Genomic DNA, 22,641 nt, shown 5'->3' on the forward strand with positions numbered 1-22,641 from the left:
AGGGCACGCCAGAAATATTTAGGAAAAATTTGCTCAAAAGGGAGTGTGGCAGGTCTTGGATTTCAGATCAGGCCAGTTTACCCTTGAGGACTGTGTTATCGAAGGCAATGCTGAGCAGAAGCCCATTACAATAAAAGGGGGGAAAATTCTGGAGAAGTCAAGATATGACATTCAAATTACTTTCTTGTTTACTGTCTCAACAGTTGCAAATCATCAAGAATAAAGAGGAAAGCTTAAAATACACAGTAAACTGCATTATTACAAAGAGAAGTCTGACGCAACAGCCATTCAAATCAATCGAAAACATCCACTGGCTTTCACTGGGGGCGGGATCAAGCCTATACAAAACAGACTTTCCTAATAAATAGTTAAAAATACAACCTTCTTTTTCTTCTATATAAGTCCTTTGATGACCAATTATGGATTCCAAGATAAGTCCATAATGACTGGGCTGGCAGGAATGATTAGCATGGACTTCCAGCACAGGTAACTCTCACTTTACAACAGCCTGCTGCAGTGTATTACAATATATCCTGAAAGCCACAAATTGAGGATGAACAGTAGCAAAATACATAGTAAATGGAAAATATCTTTTCCCTCTGCTTCGTCCCTTTTTACAGCTCTCATAAATCCTTTAGTAAACAAGTAAATCACTGAGGTACCAAAGAAACTGATAAACTAAGAGGTAGTTTATGTAACAAAGCATCTGTGCCTGCAAGCGCATCTCACTGCTGCGGGCAGCACTGCGCGGTTCTGGACTCCGAAGCCATGCGGCGCCGTTGGTGCTGTGCCAACCTTCCTGCTCTAGCCCCAGGACCTAAGAGAAAACGCAGGCACAGGACTGTGCAGCCAGTTCAGGTACTCAGAGGGCAGGACAGAACACACCCTGTGCTCCTCACTTTCCCCAAACACCAACAGTCTGCTTTTTGGCCCCCTGATCATTACACACTCAATAGATAATTGATCTTTCATCAACTGATCTTAAGAAAACGTTCATCTTAATAATTTTATACTCTATGTAACTAATCTTGGCTTTATGAAGACATATGTGCATGTCGCATGCCTGATCACATTCAGACTGGTACAACTAGAAAGAAAACTGCTGCTGCAGTTTGGTTACGATGCAACATGAGCTGAACATGATGTAAGCTCTGTGTGATGGAGGGCTCCGCTGCGTCCAAGAAACCATCCTCCCTCTGAGGCCTTGGAACAACAAACACTGTGTGTCTGCTCAAGTAGTGTATTTCTCCTGTGTGATCTTACAAAACGATACCAGTCTGTGATTAATTGGTACGCTAGAGACAGCGTGCTAAATTAGATAAATTTGATAGTTTGAAGTAGCAGGCAACCCCTGTGATGTTCGTATATTTGAATAGAATAATAATGTGTCTTACTATCTCTTCTAAAAAGGAACCAAGAGAAATCCAAATCTAATTACACATCCATCAGTGAAGTGCTCTACATAGACTGCTGGGTATCAGCTGTAGTCTTGCAATTCACTGGAGTCTCAGGACAAGATCCTGATAGGCTTTTCTTTCACTTTCCCATGAATGATGTTTCTTCACGTAGTCTTTGGCCCTTGTTGCAATTTCTCTTCCCATAATGGGGTCATTCATCAAACTCTTGGACAGCAGAACAAACTCCTAAAAAAAGATTAAGAAAAATAATATTAAAAGTTCCTTGAAGTTCTGACGATACTGAAATAGCTTGTACCCATATCTTGATTTCAGTAGAGCACTTCAACTGTGAGCCAATATATGAAGCTGTTCATTTTTCAAGGTCAAGTACCATAGTTATAAGGAACGATCAATAAATAATTATTTTACATATTTTGCACAGCCCACCAACTAAGACAATATCAAAGACAATTCCAAGAGCATTAAGACAAATATGAACAACAAACTTAATGACACAAAAATTGTTGGCCTACCCAACTGTTAGAAAACCAGGCTGGTTATAAATTAAATAATTCACCTTGTCTCCTGCATGGAGGACAACTGGCATCAGATGTTTGAACTCAGCTCAGCGATACTTAGATTTCTTTGCTACTGTGACATCTTTAGTTAATTTTACGGTAAGACTAAAAAACTCACTACATACACATAGTCACGGTGTAAAGATACGAGCAGGCATGCAGCAAAAAGCTCTTCGGAGTTAACTGCGCCAGGGTGCTTACAGACAAGAGCCGTGTCAGCTCAGCAAGCTCTGTAGAAAAGTCATATATGAATTTCCTTTAACTTCACTGGGCAAAATACTAGACATCACAGGTTACAAGTATTCCTTTGCCGGTTCTTCTGCCACTCTAGTTCTAGGGAAGAGACACTGTGAAATTCAAACATGTGAAAGGAGATTCGATGTCTAAACTAATCTGTTCTGAGCAGCTGGTCTAATTTTCTACCAAGAGACAACTTCCAGTACTTCAGCTTGATTACGAATGTGTTCAGAGCTCTGAAAATAAGTGTCTTCGTTCAGTTCAGAAAAACAGATAGCTATTGCGTCAACGGAAAACTAAGATAACGCATTACTACCCAATTGGTAGTGGAGATCGGTGCAGAGGGACGTGGAGGAAAAAAGGATGCGAGGAGGAGATGTATTATTTACACACTCACAAAAGAAAATAGCACAAATAAGATCAGGGTTCATATCAACCTAGGTTAACTAGCAAACTATACTTGAAAACCTCAGTACACAATGTATATAAATACATACAGAGATATAAAAATCTTGGTTACCACAGAATCAGTGTTGCTGCTGTAACGCAAGTGATGGCTGTGCATAATGCGTAACTGTAACGTGACCCCGGGGAAACACCGATATGTGAAAACATCCTGAACATGTTATAATCGCTGCTTTGACTCTTGTTGACAAGACAAACTACCAATATACGCATCACTGATGTGAAATTTAAATACTCAAGAGACGCACATCAATTCCGCTGGAAAGGTTTGTAACAAGGATGATTTTCATACATGCATATTAACAATAACATCCTATTTTACAGAAAATCAGTACTGCTTGTAATCTTTGCTCTGTCCACACAGCACTGAGAGTGACATCTGGAACAGCCAAGACGGCCACCTGCTTTACATCCAGCCTGCCTTCCATCCACAACTACCTTGCATTCAGGTAGGTGCTGACTAGTGTATTCAGTGCCTGACTTGCAGCCACGGGGTCCAGGAGGGTGTTTTTCCAGCTGCTCTGAGACTGTCCCAAAAGAAGACGGTGAGGCTGGTCTAGAGAGTAAGCTGAGGCTGTGCCTACCAGGCACTGCAGACACTCCAGCTACTCCAGCTTCAGAGACACGTCCTTTTCCTTCCTCTGTATCCGCCAAGAATACAGAACAGGGAAGGTGGCGAAATCTTACATGACTTATGCTGGCTTCATCCAGTTGCCTGTATAATCACAGTAATAAATACTGTTCACACTGAACTACATTCCAACTTTAATTTTATGCTCCTGTGGAGGATTTTATTTAAAGTAATGTTTAAAAATAATTCATGTAAACTACCTAAGAACAGAAGCAGCAATGTAACATTTCTTGACAGGTAGTCCTATTAGCATTCTTTTAAAATGTGGATATAGAGGACAAAAACTTGGAAACACATAAATGATAGAAGAAATGAGATCCTTATTCACAGTTACAGTACTTAATGCTGGGGATGGTTTCAGGAAAAATGCCAAACTGAGTCCAAAGCGTAAAAGTTGAGAAACTGCAGGAGAGAGAAAAAGCAAATGGAAAAATACCAGGAGATGGAGAATAAGAACTTCTCAGCTCTATCCCTACCCCTTCTACTCATCAAATGTGACCGCCTACAAGTCACCTGCACTGTGACTGGAGGCCAGTGGGAACATTCACTGTGACTTATCTGGGTTTTGCCTCGTACCCTGCAAGCAGCTGACTTAGCTTGTTTTCAGTTTTGGATGCTCAGCTTTAGATAGCGCTGACTTCATTTTTCAGGTGTCTCCCTTATCTACTACTGACTTGCATCTCAGTTGTAGTTTTGTGGTGTGTCTGGGGCTTGGGCTTCCACTTGCAGAATGCAGACACTCAGAACCCAGAGCTCTTTCAGAAAATCAAATATTTTTCTCTTCTAGAAGCCTATGATATACAAACTACTTAACGGTGTGATAACATGTCTCTTTATCAGCTGTTATGCTGCAAGTATTTGTGCACACTCATATTTTGCTGTAGATGTGAAGTAAGCTTCGCTTTTAGTGAAAGAGGGGCAAAATTCACAAAATACTTTCTGATTATCAAACATAAGGGTATGCATTTCAGCAGCCAAAGTGAAGGAGGTAATATGCATGCTAACCTACTACTTGGGGGACATCCATATTTCTAATAAGCCTTTTATTCACGTACAGGGAGGGCTATAATTACTATACATGTGACAGAAAAACACAGTGTAAAAGTTGAAACCTCAGCAGTCAGCCACAACTCAGCAAAAACAGGGGAGATCATCTTATGTACATCCAGAACTGATATCACACGTGCCCTCTTTACAGGCAGTACTTCACTTCAAACACCGGCATTTTTCAACAGCAACATCCATATTTTTCTCCTGGTAAACCGACTGATGATCTTTAAAGAAAATCTCAGCTTCTCTATATAGTACCTAAAAGAAATTCTGTATAATATTTTGCAGAGACCCAGAAATACAGCTATCTGGGAGATAAAGCTAGAAAATGAGTGCACCGAGTAAAAAGAATGAATACTCCTTTAATTACCACGAGAACTACACTGGTGCCACAGCTCACACATGATGAAAATAAGATGCATGGTTAACATATTATTTATATAATGCAAGTAAGGCTGCAATTAAAGCATCTTATACCAGCTTCAGCAGATAAAAGAACATGATTCTTAAGCAACACAGAATCACCCCAGGGAAGGCAAACACCAGAGGTAAATTCAGAACAGCGACAGATCTGCCCGGTGGCAGGCAAAGCTCAGGAGTTAGCTGGCCCATCTGTGTGCTTCGTAGGGCAGTGGGCCACTATTTCTAGGTGAGCATGAACAGTGATTGCTGGCACTGCCAAAAACTGCAAATGAGTCTATTTGGTGTCAAGGTTCAAAGCTCTAAAATCTTGGGTTATATTCTGGCTTGAAGCCCTGGTCAAAATGGCATTGGCCCATGTCTGGCAGAGGAGACAAATGTACCTTCAATGTACTGCTGCCTGTTACTCAGCTGAGCTGCGTCTCCCTCTCACCGCTGCAGAAGTTGTCTCTGCCAACTGTGGTCTCTCTAGGTCCGTCTCTCTCAAATGTTTAATAAAATAAAAATAAAATAAAAAAAACAACCCTCTGTTTATGCTCAGCCCCTCTCTTACTGGCTTTGAAGTTTTATTTACCTCCTCCTGTTTATTTAGCTCGTTCTGTGAGCTTTTCTAGATGCTGAACATATGATTTTGAAACTTAGAATGCTGAACAACTTTGTGTCTTCCCTTTCAACTGGTTTTGCATTATTTATTGCTCTATTCTTGTCTCTTACTTATTTTTTATTTCAGGTCCCATTAACTCGGTGTCAAATATTCCATAAACGTGCAAATTCAAGTAGTGGCAGGATCAAACCACGATTTAAAAGTAATGTGCACAGATGATGTAGCATCAAGGACAAAACGTTTCATAGCTTTCACTTTTACATTAACTATTTCCATCTGAGAATTGTCTCCAGCGATTGGCAAGGCTTTCACTATTTCCAGTCATGAAACCTCAGCCTACATAGAAATGGTTAGTTATGCACAAAATTTCCTACTTTCCACAAAAGCTCACCTCCAGCAAGAATAAAAGAAGCAAGCCAACAGCATTCACAATTTAAAACTGATCTCATTGTGTAACAATCAATTTATATTCCTCTAGTTTAACTTTCAGAAGATAAAGACAGTCCACAAACCAGACACAATTGCTCACATCTAAGCAAACTGTATTGTACAGCTTTCCCTCCCCGGATCAGTAACAACTTGAAAATAAGTATTGCTTCCTACTCTGGAGCTATGATACCATCTGCATCATCACAACCAGATAGGATCCACTGAGCAATGAAAACTTCTTTGACGTTTTCTAATCCTGGGTGGTCCAGATTCTTCAAGACAGAGACAGACTTTGCCAAGCACCCACAGACAGTACTAATCTCTCTGTATGATTAAAGGCATTTTCCCTAACTAACCTGATGCAACTGTGGTTACAGCAGAAAACAGTTTACCAGATACCTAAAATAGAAGCAATCAGAGTAACAAACCCCAGAAAACTTCTTACCAGAACATATGTTTTCCAATCCCTATTGTCAGACTGAATCTTCTCAGGCAGTGTTCAAAGTGGGCTGACTGTTCCTTCTTCCAACGAGCAAAATATGACATGTACTTCAAAACTGTAAGTGTTCTAACTTAACTGCATTGCTCTGACCTATTATAACTCTCAACCTCTGACAGGCTGTGTACAGGGGTTTAAAACTGATATTTGATACAGTTTGGGGAGATAAGGAATAAGAGTAAATGGTTAGTGTATCTTTAAAACCACGAGTGATGGCGGTTGGCATCCTGAGCTCAGCTCTGCAAGGAGAAAGTTCTTCAACAGCTCTGCAGTGTGATTAGACTATTACCCTGTAAACAAGTATTTTCCTGACCCATTTGCAAACTTTGATAGTTTATACATTATTTAACACCAATAAAAGTATAAAAAGGGCTTTAGTTAAATGAGTTACAACTGCTGTTTTACTGAGAAAGCAGGGATATTGCTTTCCTTTCTAAGACAGGGTAACTGCACAAACATTAGTGATTCCAGTATAAATATGACCGAGGAGTATGACAGCTGATACAGTAATGCAAGTTACTGTCTTTGCTTAAAAGATATTTTGAAAACTTCTAGAGAGAAAAAGCAAAAAGGGGGTCAACCGACAGCAGTAGAATAGGGAGGTTTCTGATCTGTGGCACAGCACATTGCAGAGAAGGGAGCTCGGACGGAAGGGGTTTATATCAGCTAAGATTAGAGCATTCTAGACGTATGCACAGCCTGCAACTCTAGTTCTGATAGAAAAGAAAGTCCTCAGCCATTTGTACAGAGTCACCGGGACTACTTCTGTGCTTCACTTGTGCTGTGTATTTCCTCACTCGCAGGGAAGCGCATTTTCAATCAATCTTGCATTCCAAATAAACACTTGGAATGTTGGATGCTTGGAGATCACAGAAGAGGCTTCTTACAGCGATCTATGACGAAGTTAATTGGGTCTGGTATGAATAACATATTTGAATTCCAAGCCAAAGGTAACCAGCATGTTGAGGGAAACAACGGAATGTATAAGGAGAGCCATCGGTCCGTGTTCAGCATTATCATATATCCTCAAAGTTTTGAAGAAGCGTGTGGAGGTCAATGGGCTTTTTGCAGGGAATACATGTGCAAAACCAGCTTTACATCTCAGCCTCCACTAGCCTGGAAGTACCCCATTTCCAAAGGATACTGCAAGAAGACAAAACACTTCCGCAACAAAATCAATTCCAGAAGTTAACAATTTTTTTTGTAGAAACCACTGGAAACATTAAATATTCCAGGAAAAAAAAAACCAAGACAAAACAAAACACAAACCATGAGCTACATGAACTTTTATATTAAAAAACCCTCCAAAACTAACCAAGACAATTTACTTTGCTGAAACACAACCTAATAGGATGCTTTAATCACATGCTCCCCAAATTAAATAAATATGGTACATTTTCTACTTTGCAAAATTATAAAATGGACTAATTGTAAGGGGTTTTTAATCTTGAGTTGGATAAAAACACTGAGGGAATCTGTGTCTGAAAGTCACCTTCCACAACATAAATGAATATATAACAGCAAAGCCATAGTGCAGGAAAATATACTCAAATGAAAATTTTTGGCATTTAAATATGGGCAGATTTAAATTAAATTTAAAATGAAAATTTCTGGCATTTAAATATTGGAATTAAATAAATTCCCTCTCTCCCCACGCTTACTTATCTTCACAGAAACTCCATTCTAACAATTTACTTAATTTTAGTCATCAATTATTTCCTGACTGATTAGTATCTTGGACCTACTAATGCTTTATATTAACACTTACTGCTAGAAATTATAGATAATGTATTATCTGAGACATCAGGCTCATAGTTGTCTTCTGGTTAGCTAGTGCTTGTCTAATGTGAGTGCGTACTTCAGTTAGTAGCGGAAGGGAAACAGGCCACGGGCACAGCACTTCTTCCAGAGTTTGCTTATGGAATCTTAAAAAAACCCTAAAAGTCAAGCAGCTGGTGAGCGCCGAGCCCCCCCAGCCCCACGGCAGTGCTAGGGCAGCCCCAGCCAGGCAAACGCTCAGCACGGCTGACACCTGGGAGAGGTTTAGAGAACTGCAAAATTCATGTGAGAACAGTGAAGCTTCAAGAAACCCAGTCTAACCCAGGTTTTTAGGAGAATCTGAGAAAAGCTGCTGAGAGGATAAGCCAAGTTTTTCGACAGACACAAACAGGTAAGGGAAAATGCACCTAACCTTCAGAAGGGAGAGGGCTAAGGGTTTGTTGTTTTCTTACCTGGGGGGTTGAAAATAGCAATCCTGTTTCCTTATGTTTTATTATTGCTGCATTCCCAGGAATGTTCCTTGCCAGCACTGGAATATCTAAATCCATTGCCTAGAGGAATATAAAAAAAAGGTAACAACAGTTGATTAGGATTCAGGGATTTTGAGATGTTAATGACGACAATTTTAAAACGTAAAGCAGAAACAACAAACCAAACTTCTCTCCCATCTCTCCAATTGTTTAGTTGAAAAATACCACGTCTAAGGTGATCTCCTCCATGGGACTTCTCTGAAATAGTCTGTTTATATTTCTGTTAGTCTTGTAACTTTTAACATATTATCAGAAGCAATCAATCCAGAAAGTCAGTGGATAGCTGCTTCATCCTTTATTCTTTTCCACCTCCAAGTACACAATTAGTTTCCCATTGGAAGCTTCTGACCTATGGCAGCCTCGAGGAGGAAAACGTTTATGTTCAGATCAACGGTTGTCACTGTAACTCCTACCGTTAGTGTGCACAGATGAGAAGATTAGTTCATAGCACAAAAAGACAGTTCTCCCCAACAAAGTATCTGTTCTCTTGTTCCATTAAAACACCTTTTTCACAGATTTTCTATAACACGTGCAGAACTGGAGAGATGTGGGCAGTTCAACGACAAGGAAGGTGACCGTGGAAATCACTTGGCTCTTTCTCCTCAGCTCTGATTCCTACGGGTCACATAGGGCTCTGGAAGGAGCTTTTCTTTTGACAGCATCTGTTACTATAGCCTGTCTTGGACTTTGGGTGTTCAGGGACTGCAGGGAAGTATGCAGTGATGCAGCTTCTGACTGAACTATACCAAGGAGAGGAGAGAAAAGGTTATGCTTTCAGAACACATTACACTTTCAAAACATATTATCTCCAAAGCTATTGGTATGGGACACCTCAGAGATGAATGAATAAATCTGAAGTAGAATTTGATTCCACTTAAATGATGGGCTGGTTGCTTGATGTATTTATTCATTTATTTGTATGTATATGTATGTGTGCGTGTATGTATACACATAAAAAAAGGAAGTGTGGGCTCTCACAATGGCAGTAATTCAGGTTGCCTGCAGAATCAGGAGCAGAGACACAGCACAGCATCTGTTCAAAGCTAGTAAACCATTTCCAAGAGACCTAACACCTGGTAACTTTAAAGAATACGGCTTAGATTTTGGAGTAACTAGCACGCAAACCCTGGCTACTCAGCTCTGTTACTCATGCATATCCTGATCTGAAACTTCAGTTCCTATTGATGAATTCAGAAGCCTTGAGATGCACTGCCTGTAAAGCCTGAAAAACTCATATTGTACAATTGTTACAATGTCAAATGAGAAAGAAACTCACCCCCCCCAAATCTTCAGTCTGTTTCATACTGATTCCCTGTCACTTGAGAGCAAATGTAAGAAAGCAAAACTCCAAGGACAAAACCATGCTTTTTTAAAGTTGGGACAAAACTGAAGACAAAAATACTCTGGCTGATAACATACAGAACCAGTTCTGTTTTGAACAGTGAGAGACTGCTGTGACCTAGCAACATGTCTTAACAGCTTAAAATATCCAAGAGAAACACTGTTTATATCACCCACTGCGGGTGAATTTACTCTGGACATAGAAATTCTATAGTCCTCCTGGCATGGACATCTGCTTTACAGCAGTTAGCTCTAAAAATAATAATAACCCTCAATGAAATAACCTGTTCTACACTTTGTATCACAAACTGCTGAATCAGCTGGAGGTAATTCAGACAAATAGATTAATGAAGTGAACACAAACCAGAATAAATAAATGAGAAATATAAAAACTACAGACCAGATTTCTGAATTTATCCAAGTGTCTAAAGCTGCTGAGATAACAGCTGTTTTTAAAATTAAAAGAAGTCATTTTGCTGAGAGGAAATACAGGTTTTGGTCATCCACAAATTATTTTGTTATTTGCTCTGAATTCAGTATTAAACAAAACAAATGTTTTCTAAAGGTAGATTTACAAAACCACGGCAGTATCTACTTACCAATACAGCAAAGCTCATAGAACTGCAAAGTTGACCCAGGGAATGGGAGCTACAGGTGCCCCACTCTGCCTGATGGGCTTGACCCTGCAGGATAAGGAAGCTGCTTTGGGCTCTAATTACCCAGCTACGGACCTCACGTGGGGCCCCACGCAAGCAGCAACGTCTCCAACAGACAGAATTTCTGCTTCAGCTCTTTTTCAGCCCTTCCGACTGACAGGCTTAGGTGCCCGTGTGCAGTCTGCTGGCTGCTGACCTCATTCAAACCTGCTCCATGGACAGGGAATGAAGATACTTTACTTGAAATTCTGAACTGAAAATCAAGAGCTTGACAAGAGGCAATGAAGTGTGTCAGCATGCACCGCCACCTGCCTAAGGCCTTCTCCTCTCCTCTCTGTATTTCTCTTTTTAAAAAAAACACCTTGTAGGAGTATCTCAGGTCTGGCTACTTTCCAAACAAGAAATTGTCCATTCAAGGGAAAGATTGTCCATGCACCAACCATTCAAAAGAAACAAACAAAACAAAACAAGACAGAATGAATGAATAAAACACACAAAACACAGCACAACCACCCAAGGACTCATGGTTTGAAGTGTCACTGTCCCCACAAAAAATCCAGATGCCAGACGCAGTGAACATTGTGCCGCTGGGCTGCACATCGGTGGCGATCATCAGAGGTGTGGGTGGCCTGTGGCAGCTCTGTGTTGGACGGCACCTAATGGTGTGGTCGCATAGGCTGGCACGGTATTGCTGTGCTGCAGTTCATATTGGACTGTCATGCACATTTAAAAAAAAATAAACTGTCTCTAGATATATTCATTCACTTCTATCCCTGAATGCCACATAGTTGATGATGCATTGAAGTTGATCACTGAGTTTGTAATTTTCTGTAATTTCTGAATTCTAAAGGGAAGGACATTTGTTCTGTCTCATAGAGTTGGAGGGTTGTAACTGCTACAAGAAAACTTTTAGGTCCCCGAACACATAGGTACCAATGAATTATAGCTACTGAAAGACAGAACAGATGGCCAAATACATAAGATGAGGGGCTGCCTTTATACGAGCTAGCCTTAAACAAAAGGATTGAGCTGTAAATAATTACTGCATGAAGTGGCTTAGGATTTAATTCAGATACTTAGTCTATTTTTAAGCAGTAAGAAGAATCATTTGCATCGTTGAAAATATGTATAATTTACTGACCTAGGTTCCACAAATAATAGCATAAAATAACATTTTAGTCAATTGGCCATCTGTTTTGTTCCATTATTCTGACTGAAAATGTGGTCTAATGCTATTTCAGAAGGATGCAGGGTGTAAATTTCAGCTGCAGAAGCATGTTACCCAGTAAGCATTTCTAATCAGCAGTGTAAGGCTTTTAGAGTAAATACAGGTTTTATTTACTGTTTTGTCTTCTGGCTTATCCCTCATTTTCTTCCTCCTAGCCTATGCATCTTTTTGTGGGTCCCTCTTCAGTTTTACTGCTCTACAACATCCCTTCATTTTGATGTCTTTAGTTTTATAGTTTGCTGTGGCTTATATTCTGAACTACCAGGCCTGCACTTCACATGTTGTCTAAGGCTGGATTTTGCCCTAGAGCAGAACAGTCTGGCCATCTGCCTTTTCTATGACATTTTTTAATGGGCTTTTTTTTATTTAAGCATAACAATCTAATGATTTTTACAACAGTTGGAATACTCTTGAAAGCACAGAAAAAGTACTCCAATGAAATGGTGCTGCAGTCAAAACCCTTTTCTTACCAACTATATAAAGAACACATACACTTCTCCAGTAGCAGTGCCTTTCTCAGCATCACATGCCCAGGAACATGAAGAACTCTTGAGCTTTTCGAGGAAGACATGTATTTTAAATGCTTGTTATAATGCTTGTTTTCTTTTCTTCAAATGCCAAAGAGAAAATAGATCAGTTATGGCAAAATCTCTGAGCTCTCACTAGTGGACGACAAAGTAATTAGTTATGGCTTCTAGTTCTTTCATACCTTAAGGCGGGTTGAAATAGATATGATTATATATTTATCTATCATATATTTATCTCATACTCAAATACTGTTTACAGATTTATGACCCTGTTAAGTGCTGAACCTTCCAGAGAAGGAAAGCTGCATTTTCAAAATCAAGCAAGATGTCATCTCCAGCCCTGGACCAAAAGATTTTTATACCTGGTTTTCTGCCTCATTAATTTAACAAGATCTTAACAGATGGCCCTTCCTACTGCTGGCCATCTGAAGCAGGGATTTGACTTTATTAGATGGACAGTTCCTCTGAGACAGAGATCTTACAGTAGGATGTTTTTTAAGCTTGTCATCAAATCCCACTGTACAACTGTCTAGTAAACAGACACACAATGCCAAACCCCTTATAAATTTAGAAGAAAAATTCAAACAGGTCTGATTATGAAGAAGGGCAGGCTTCAGGTAGTTTCTCAAGAAATAACTACAGACCTAATTCTGCTTGTAGAAAATCCTGACTCAGCTGGAACCAGAGCTGTTGTGTCACACCACCTGTGCCATGTGCACCGGACTTCACCTCCTACAATGCAAGACTTCCGTTCACACCAGTAATCTGTAACCAATATGCACCTGAACTAGCACGCTCAGGCTTCTGAACGCATGCCAGCTCTTCTCATCCCTTTTACGTGACTTCCATGATAAACTCCAAGTTATGAGCTACCGGGTCAGAGATGAGGCTGTCTTTCCTCCACTAGCCAACAACAAGGCAGTACAGGACTGAGGCTGCTGGAAAGAAGTGGGTTACACCGGTGGTTACAGATTTTCCAGGAGGAAATATTCCATTTCGGAATATTTGAAATTGCATTTTATCTTCAACAACTGATTATGCATCAACACAAACCAAACCTGACTATTAGGTTTGACGTTATTCCAACAATGTAATAACAGAATCTTTTCTTTTTATGAAAAAGTTATCACGTGTAAAGAAATAGTTAACAGCCTACTATAGGTCAAGTCTTGCAATTAGAATTTAATTTTTCTGCTATGGTCAACTGCCACTTTATTTCAGCATGTTTAGTGGTTAAACTCAGATTAAGACTTAAAGGTAGATTAAATGTTGATTAACTTTGTTTTTAGTAAAAGTAGCATCTTCAGTAGAATTAAATGTATCAACCATAAGCCTAGCCTAGGACATGATGTGCACAGCTACATGTAAAAAGCAATACTAACTGACCTACCATAAATGTATTTATAAATATGTATGTATTTTTATAAGTCCAGCATGAAAAATGAAAAGTAATACTTCTTGATGATTCATCCTAAGAAATATTTTTTCTGATGTAAGAAAAACATCAAAATGGAGAAAATAACGTTGCAACTCTATAGAAAGAAATCTTGCATAGAATGCTCTTTTGCCAGAATAGTTTTGTAATTCTTAAAGAAAGAAGAAAATATAACAGGAAGCATCTACTATTTTGTGTTTGTAGTAATTTTCAGTGAGAACAGTTGTTGGAGGGAGGTGGCTTTTTTTTCTTTCCTTGTTTTTTTTTATTCCCCCTTTTTTTTCTTTTTGTTCCTTCTTTTTTGTTTGTTTGTTTGACAGGTCTGGGTATGAATTGGGAATAAATTACTCAACAAAACTGTGTCATAGAAACTCCCAGGAGCAGCTTTCCACTAGGGGTGGTGTTGGACTGTTTAACAGCCCTGACAGCATATAGCTGAATAGTTCAGCCACACAGAGAAGAGCTCAAGTAAAAACTTTCCTTGTTGATTCAATGTTATAGTTACCAGATTGAAAACTTGCCAGAACTGTAACTTCAGAGCAGGAGAGCAAAAACCACAATTCCTGAAGCAGCCTCAACACTACCTCTGAAGTAAACTGGCATTATCTTTTTGCTTTGAGCTACCACATACTTGTTAAGACACTGAATTTACAAGATTGCTCCCTCTCCTGATAAAAGCTAAGGAAAAGTGCCTTTTAACTATTCAAAGCTGACAGGAAAATTCTGGGGAAAACTATACCAATTGTCCTGTCAGCCATGAGTTTGCATGACAATTTGTATCAGGCCAAGCACACTCGCACTTCTGTTGCAGATGCTGCATCTCTTAAGTCTCTGATTTGCTTCCCCCAGCTTTTTTTCCTCCCTCCTTAACTCACTGACACTCTCAGGAAATAAATTAGATTGGTATTTGATCAGCTGTTATGTGAGTAGCCCTGAAGGGAACATGTAAGTGGTGAGGAGGAGGCGACAGTTACTTCTCTGAGTCAGTGACTTAGCTGTGGCTGTGCACTGTGTTGCTACACGCCCGATTCAACATCTGAACATACAAGATTGCCTAGCCTGCCACACTGATTTAAGTGTGGAAATGACACAGGCTGTAGTCGTCGTTTACAGAGTACTGCTGCTGTGAAACAGCATCTACTCCCACCTCTGAGCACGGGCGTATTAGAAAGGAAATACACACTCACTATCTTACCATCATCTAAATTTCATAATTCTTACAATGTTCACTTAGCCCTTACTTATGAGGACTTCCAGATGTGTGGAAGAAAAGCATGCTGGAAATGCAATATGTGATTGCTTGTTGGAAACAGAAATAGGAGATACATTAATACGAATCATATAATAGTTTCTGTGATCTTCTGAGATCATCATGAACCAACATTCGGTAGTCACCAAAAAAAAGGGAATAGTAAAAGGTGTCTGCCCTTTACACTTTACTAAAGTGTAAGTGAACTTACACTTTAAGTAAATTTATTTTTTTATTAGAAGGCATTTGATGCTAAGCAGCACTCTACTTTGACAGGTATGAAATAAACCTGGTTATTAATTTTCAATACTGATGGCAAAAAAATTAACTAAGCGTGTCATTTATTCATTGATCATTTCAGAATTAAATAACCAAATACAGCTCTTAGATTGGTTTTTGAAAGAATGTAAAAAAAAATAAAGGTCTATTCTAGCAACATTATAAGGAGGTGGGATATTGAACCAAGAGCAGTAACAACCCCAGTAAATCAGAATGATTCTTATATCTCACATTTGTATTGTTATTTTAACAGGATTGATAAAATTGCATTCTGTCCTTTAAAAAATAAATAGACAAAGCATACAAACCTATCAGTTCAAGGAAGAAAACCTTAATTACTAACACCCGCAAAAAGGAATATTTCAGTTTTGTCTTCACTAGCTTTGAAATGTGGACATAAAACATTGACACACATTTTCAGTGATAAAAGGCGATTTCAGATTCACTGTAACCTCACTGAAGAACTTTACCACTAAGATGCAATTACCTCCAGAATTGCTGCAGACATCCCCTCTGAAACGGAACTGTTCACCACAGCAAAGCACCTTTTCATAGCAGCATGAAGATCGTCCTGTGGCACCTCCTGTAATAAATGCACTCCAGGTGCCCTAGAAATAAAACACAAACAGGACACCTCCTCAGAACATGCTTTAACAACTCTTCATAAAACTTAGGGTAATGATGGAAAGGTGGTCAGAGCAATTCAGGCACGTTCTGATGTTAACAATTGCTTGCTCACGGGCAAGCCACCTTACCATGTTTTGGTTAACTTTCTGTTTATAAATGCAGTTATAAACTCCATACAGTATACACTGCTGTCTGCCACTTCATTGTCTGCTCTTCTGGAGTTGTACAGTCCATCACTTAACACCACGCTCTGTTAACCACAATCAGTCTCATAAATGAAGGAGCTGAGTTAATGGATAGGAGTGCCATTTTCCCCTCAAAAAAAATGTGTAATATAGGGAGGATGCATGCACAATTTAAAATAAACGTGGTTTAAATACTTAGGAAAACGGAGTGCGATCATCAGAATGGTCAGCTGCAGGAGATGCTGACTTTTCAGATGCTGGCTTTTGGGGATGGAATGTGGTTGTGCAAGATCTCCTCTGATTCCTCTTTTGCTGTAAGTGCTCTTCTGTTCTGAATGGTTACATTTCTACTGACCTCATCTTTCTCAGGTTAATCAAGGCCAATTGAATCAAGGATGAAGGGTGGAAAAATAGGGTAATTAGGTGTTCAGTATCAGATGAAGTGAATGAGATTTTTAAGACTGGTGATCATTATTGAAAAGCCAGCATCTCCTCTGCTTGCTGAGCCTGCTCCTGCCTCTTTAACCTCAACATCAGATCACCAAGCCAGACAGAAACACAAGTGCATTTGACAGTAAGACCAGCTCCCTGTCAACTAGACTTTGTTAAGCATTGCTTTTCTGATTGTGCAGTAACATCCAGCCTCCGTAGAGATAAACAACTATATCAACCGGAGTATAAATATATGATTACAGGTGCCATGTTTCCTATTAATAACCTGATAGAAAACAAAAAACTTTATATTTTGCTCCAAAAATGGAATTGCAAAACATATTTTATGCAAATTTTATTATCAGATATTATCAATCAGAGATAGCATGGTTGTTCTGTTCAAGACAGACAGTTCTAGATTCTGTAGACACACACATAGAAAAATCTAATTTCTCTAACATTTATATCCTTCAGTCAGGAAGCATATAAACTAGGGACAGAAAAAAGTTATACAGGGTTATCTTGTCCATCTACTCACTTACCCACCACCAACAAGCATACAAAAGCTTGCAGAAGCCAGGATGAAAAAATGAAAAGCCCCAAAAGAACAATAAATATAAATCACACTAAATCAGATATGATTCAACGCAAAACATGAAACAATTACTGGTTATTCTAAAATTTAAGATGTGTAGAATACTTACTCTGAGAATGTTACATCCCAAGTAATCAGAACACATCTGTTAGTCATACAGAGGGTTGTGCATCTATGTTCATTAGTATATACAAAAGAGCAGTTACGCACACTAGTTAAAAAAACAGACAGCCAGGTGCTTCCATTTGGAGCAGACAGAAGGCTTACTGTTAACTTCTTACCTTTTAACTTTTTCCTTAACTTCACTTGTAAAAAGTGGATCAACCTAGAAAGGAATACACACACACGACACTACTTCAGTGCTATAGCATGTTCTGAAATACCCAGAAAAGAAAAATGAATCATGGCATATTTTTAACTGAAATATTTAAATACATGAATGTGCTGAGCTTTAAAATCATACCACAGATCTGTAGCTTGGTGGCCACATTTGACTCTTCAGCCAAATGCTCTTGTGAGTGATTGACACTTAGAATACCCTGCTCGGGGGGGTGGGTGCACAGTATAGCAGAGCACGAATTGCCTACTCCACTCTAAACCTTTGAGTGACTCCTCCAACGCAGCGTAGCTTTGGGCTGCTGTCAGAAGGGGAGGTTCTGTTTCTTCTCCCCTGACATCCCTCTGGCTGCAGGTTCTAATTAGAGCTAGATCTGTTTAACATGAATGAATGTTTTCAGCTGATTCTGCTAAGTCTAACATGATTCAAATGACCGATCTGACAACTTACTGTCTAAGTGAGGAACAACACACTCGTGTGCCAAGCAATTGTCTGTCCTTCTACGTATGCAGTGAGTAATGTGAGGAAGGAAAGGAACTTTTCAGGCTTTAGTTAACAAGAGGGAGCAATCTGCCTGTAAACTGAGACAGTCAGATAGATGTTTTGCAGTGCCAGAAACATTTTTGAAAACTAATAAACACAAAATTCTAAAATAGAGTCTAACATGAAGGCATGCTTGCGTTATTAGAACATTGCCTAAGCTGGACAATTAACTTCAGCAGGTTTATTTACAAAGCTTAACTACATCTGCTATTGCCATTTAACATGATTAAGCCAAATAAACAGAACTTGGAAATCCTTAACTAAACATGAAGAAAAAACCTAGACTATTTTTATTACGGCTGACTATGTTAGATTAATTCGTGATAGCTTGCACAGTGTGCAGCAGTTGTAAATATTGGGAACAACATGGCTTATTTTTTTTAAAATGCGTGTTAATATTTTCATTTTCTTTGTTTTTTTTTCTTTTTCACAAGAGACAGATAACACTCACAAAGCATTTGAGAAAGCTTTTGGAAAAAACCCTCAGAATGTATTTTATAACTATGATTGTTTACTTTGAACATATGATGTTCATATGTTCATGTTTCATAAAAACAGTTTCACAAGTTAAAAGAGTCAAATGAATCACTCTTGCACTAAGGAATGAATTCCCACTGAATGCAAGAAATAAAAGGCTTGCATAACTCCTTAAGAAAGTATTTTTGGTAACAGGAGGGGGAAAATCAAGTGCCCTTTCCTGAAGCACTACCTGATCCTGGTAACAAAGTATGATAGAGATCCACACACTAAACCAGTATGTCATGTCACAGGTTCCTTGGATATTTCATACTGAACTTCACAATTGCTATTTCTATATAAATATCTTTTCAGCTTTTTCCCCAAAGTACTACTTTGATGCTGAGTTCCTCTCATGAGGAACTATACTCTGTTTCCATTAAAATCAATGGAGTACTTGCAAGTGATTTAATGAGCAGTACGATACGGTCTTTTGCTCTTCTACCTTTAGAAGGATGAGAAAAACTACAGCTTGTGAAGTGATCCATAAAATTTCTAAGGTACTAATTTCTATCCCATCTACTTCAGTGGAAGACAAGAGACTGCCATCTGCCTCATGACCAGAATAACCCCTCAAGCTGCACTCTTCTATTGGTAAATATTGCAAGAAGCCTGGCCTCAGTATGGTGATTCAGTTACAATACTACTTTCAGGATGGGTGTAGCAATGACTTAGCTAAGTGATCCCCCCGAGCTACATTTAGGAACTCGAGGAGGCACAGTTATCTAACCACAGGTTCAATATAACAGAAATTAGATACAACATAACCTGTTTAGTAAGTTGGAAATGCACTTAAAAGATGTGAACGTTTCCAGAGCCAACTGACTATGGCAGGATGCCTAGGAACTTGGCACAGTCTCACAAAAAGCTACTGAAAAGAAGGTTAGTTTCACCCAAAATGTCTCCATGATCCAGTTCTACAGGTAGCTTGTTTGTCGCCACATTTTATTTTGTTACCTATCAACATAACAGGCAAGTATGATCATCAGTTATCATCTTTTGTTCAAAAAAATTATCCATCCAGAGGAAGAACCTTCAGAGAGATGCAAATTTCACCAATTTAGCAGAGATCAGAAGAAAGCACCTTACTTTGTATGAAGAGTTTCTATCAAACAGCTGTGATAATATGACATATGGAAAGTGGAGTAGGGACATAGCAAGGACCCGTGCCTAACAGGACCAGATAGGCTATTAAGGAGGTTCTACTCTGCTGACAGGCAAAGAAACATCTGAGACATGTTTGACAGGACAGAAAATCATAGAATAAATGCTGCATGAAGATGAAGGTGCCTCTTAAGCACAGAGCCTACCATGATCCACCATCAAAAACTAGGAAATCTTCAATAAACACATTATATTAAACTGCTGCCATATAAAAAGTAACTCAGAAGCAATGGTCCAGAAACATCTTCATGATAATGCTGGGACTACTGTGTCCCTCCAGACTTTGCAGGGAAAAACGGGTCTTAGTACATTTAAAGTACTAGCAGAATATCATGCAGAGTACTAACGCATGAAAAGCTGTAGCTGAGAGCATGTTCAATACAGCTAGGAGGAATCTGCTCGATTGCTTGGGTTTGTGAGGGTTTGACAGCATCACTGTGAAAGGAACCAGCTTTACTCGCAGCAGCAGGTGACCCCACATTACAACTTCCACCTGATGAATTGTTGAATAGGCTCAGCAAGACCAAGGCTCCCCTACAACTGAAAACACAACTGTTGTCTTCAAGGCAACACTATCTGCCTGCAGCAAATGCACCAGAAATTAAGACCCTTGTGCTCGGACATTCTGCATCATCTCTTCCATAGATTAAATGCTTAAGGAAATTCAGTGTTTTCTGGCTCAGCATGTAGCTCTACTACTGCAACTTGGGACAATCAACAACTTATAAAAAAAAATAGTTTTAATTCAGCTGAAACAATTTGGCAACTAGAATCTAAATTAACAAAACTTCAGGTCTAAAAGAAAAATATAGAACCTTGTGAAGAAATAGGCAGCAAGTTTTTATATGGGTGCAAATGTTACCATTTCTAACAAAAGTTTCATTTTCAGGGAATTCTTGAACAAGCAAACAAAGGGTTAGAAGAGTTGTCAGCTTAATAGCAACACTAGCTCTTATCTTTTAAAAAATGTCTTAGTGAGTAGGATATTTATTCAAGATATAGCTGGCAGATTTTCATATTCCTCAGCAGGCTAAAGAATTTGAAATTGCATCTTTGTCTTCTATGTGATTTTCCTAATTACTGTGCTCTAGGATATTCTGGAGCAGGTTATTAGACTTCTTCTAGTTGCTCACTTTAGTTGTGTCAACGGCTGTTCCATTTTAGACCCAGCCCTGAAAACACAGGGTAGGTAACAGCCGTCCCTTACCAAGAGATGGGCTGCACAACCTGATCGGTCTCTCCATCTGTGAAGGCAGTTACTCAACTGAAACCGTCTTGCTGGGCATGGAAAGACATTGGACAGAGGAAAAATAGCTGTCAGCGGAAGACAGGATCATTACAAACACAGCAATATTCTGTACTGTCTACAAGAATGGTTAAGAATTACGCAGAGAGTACAAAGTGGGCTTCAGGGTTACCCAACAGCTGAATGTGGCCTTAACTTGCCTAATATTTCATAAGCTTCTATTCTCAGAATATAGAGCTGCTGAAAATATAGAGCTATTGTTTCAAATTTCTTTACAAAAATGAACAAAAGGAGAACTGGAAGAGGTGATAAATGCTAAAAAAAAAATTTACATTATACAGGACCCAGTGCTGCAACATTACTTAGATTGCACCACTTGAGAAAATCATGCATATCAAATGCAGGGAAAAGGTTATAATCTTATGAAAGCAAAGCAGAAAATCGTGTGTGGGCCTTTGTTCTTTATATTTAATATAATCTTAATGTGTGTGGGTTTTTAATATTCACAATAAACATTACTTGCTTCACAGATAATGGCACTGATTTTCTTAAGGTTTTATGATTTGAGAAGTAACATGAATAAGAAAAGTACAGCTAAATACCAATAGAGCTGAGAGATATTTTCATCCTTCAGCAATATTTTAGTACTATGGGAGAAATACATTTTTAAATGGTTTAAGGAGGTTCAGTCCTTGATCCTGCCTATGCACTGCTGCAAGGTTATTTCTGGTAGCTTACTGTAAAGACGTTAGCTTATGAAAAAGCGAAGCAAATTTTAAAAGACCACTAACATGTTTAAAATCCTCTCTGGAGGCAGCAAGTACATCTTTTGATTCTAAAGCACACCTTCATTATACCCGCTATAGATTTGCTTTCCACACCAGTTCACTTCCAAATCATTTTGTGTATTAGTGTGGAAAAAAAATGCACATAAAATACAAAAGTAAAAACAGCTCTTAAAAACAAAATGCTAAGTCCCAAAATTTACAAAGAACTAAACTGAACGAGAAAATAGAAAAATAGTCCTTATTTGCCCATTCAGATTCTATTTATTTTCTCATGAATCAGACTGCCTACAAGTTTTCAGGCTCATGTGAAGATGAATCAGAGATAAGACTTACAGAAGGAAACAAACACATCACCCAGATGAAACAGTGGAGCTTTTAGTAACCTTTTAGTATCAGCAAGAGTTTGCTTCATATGACACAGCTGCCTACTCACACCTATCCACTGGTGTAGATTAAGGCTATAGGCTGCCTTTTCAAGACTTCTGCTGCTATGGAGATCCATGTAACACAACTGATTTCTTTCTCAAAAGTCCTGCAATTAGTTTTGTTAGTTTGATGTAAAGTACGTCTCCCTGACGTAGGCACACACTAGAAGCAGAAGCAGCAGAACACTCCCTGCAGCCCCACCTGGTCCCTGTGCAGGGCTGTGGGAAGCTGTGGGAATGAACCTCACTTTGCACAGAGTTAGGCGCAGCGCTTTGGTGGCTCAGAGGCATCCTTCCCCCTCTCCCCATTTAACAGTGCAGTTGCTACTGTGAGGATCTGGCCCAGAGCAGACACTGTGCTAGCAAATATTTGGGTAGGGCACTGGTTAGACTGAGATGTGGGAAATATTCATCTTTCTCTCAGGGTTCTGAAAACAACCACCCATTTT

General features: G+C 39.1%; 1 protein-coding gene across 2 annotated transcripts in view; it reads right to left on the reverse strand.

The window, feature by feature from the left end:
• Window positions 1-170: 170 nt before the first annotated feature.
• Window positions 171-22,641, reverse strand: part of GLT1D1 (glycosyltransferase 1 domain containing 1) — a 58,135-nt gene continuing 35,664 nt past the window's right edge. For both annotated transcript variants that reach the window (XM_056337866.1, XM_056337876.1), the window contains 4 exons: window positions 17,455-17,498; window positions 15,822-15,942; window positions 8,542-8,640; window positions 171-1,643 (listed from right to left, as the gene is read on the reverse strand). In XM_056337866.1, coding sequence (XP_056193841.1) covers window positions 1,497-1,643; window positions 8,542-8,640; window positions 15,822-15,942; window positions 17,455-17,498 — 411 coding nt within the window. In that variant the 3' untranslated portion in view covers window positions 171-1,496. The remainder of the gene's footprint in view (window positions 1,644-8,541; window positions 8,641-15,821; window positions 15,943-17,454; window positions 17,499-22,641) is intronic.

Source organism: Falco biarmicus, chromosome 1, assembly GCF_023638135.1.
Source record: "Falco biarmicus isolate bFalBia1 chromosome 1, bFalBia1.pri, whole genome shotgun sequence".
NCBI classification, from domain to species: Eukaryota; Metazoa; Chordata; class Aves; order Falconiformes; family Falconidae; genus Falco; species Falco biarmicus.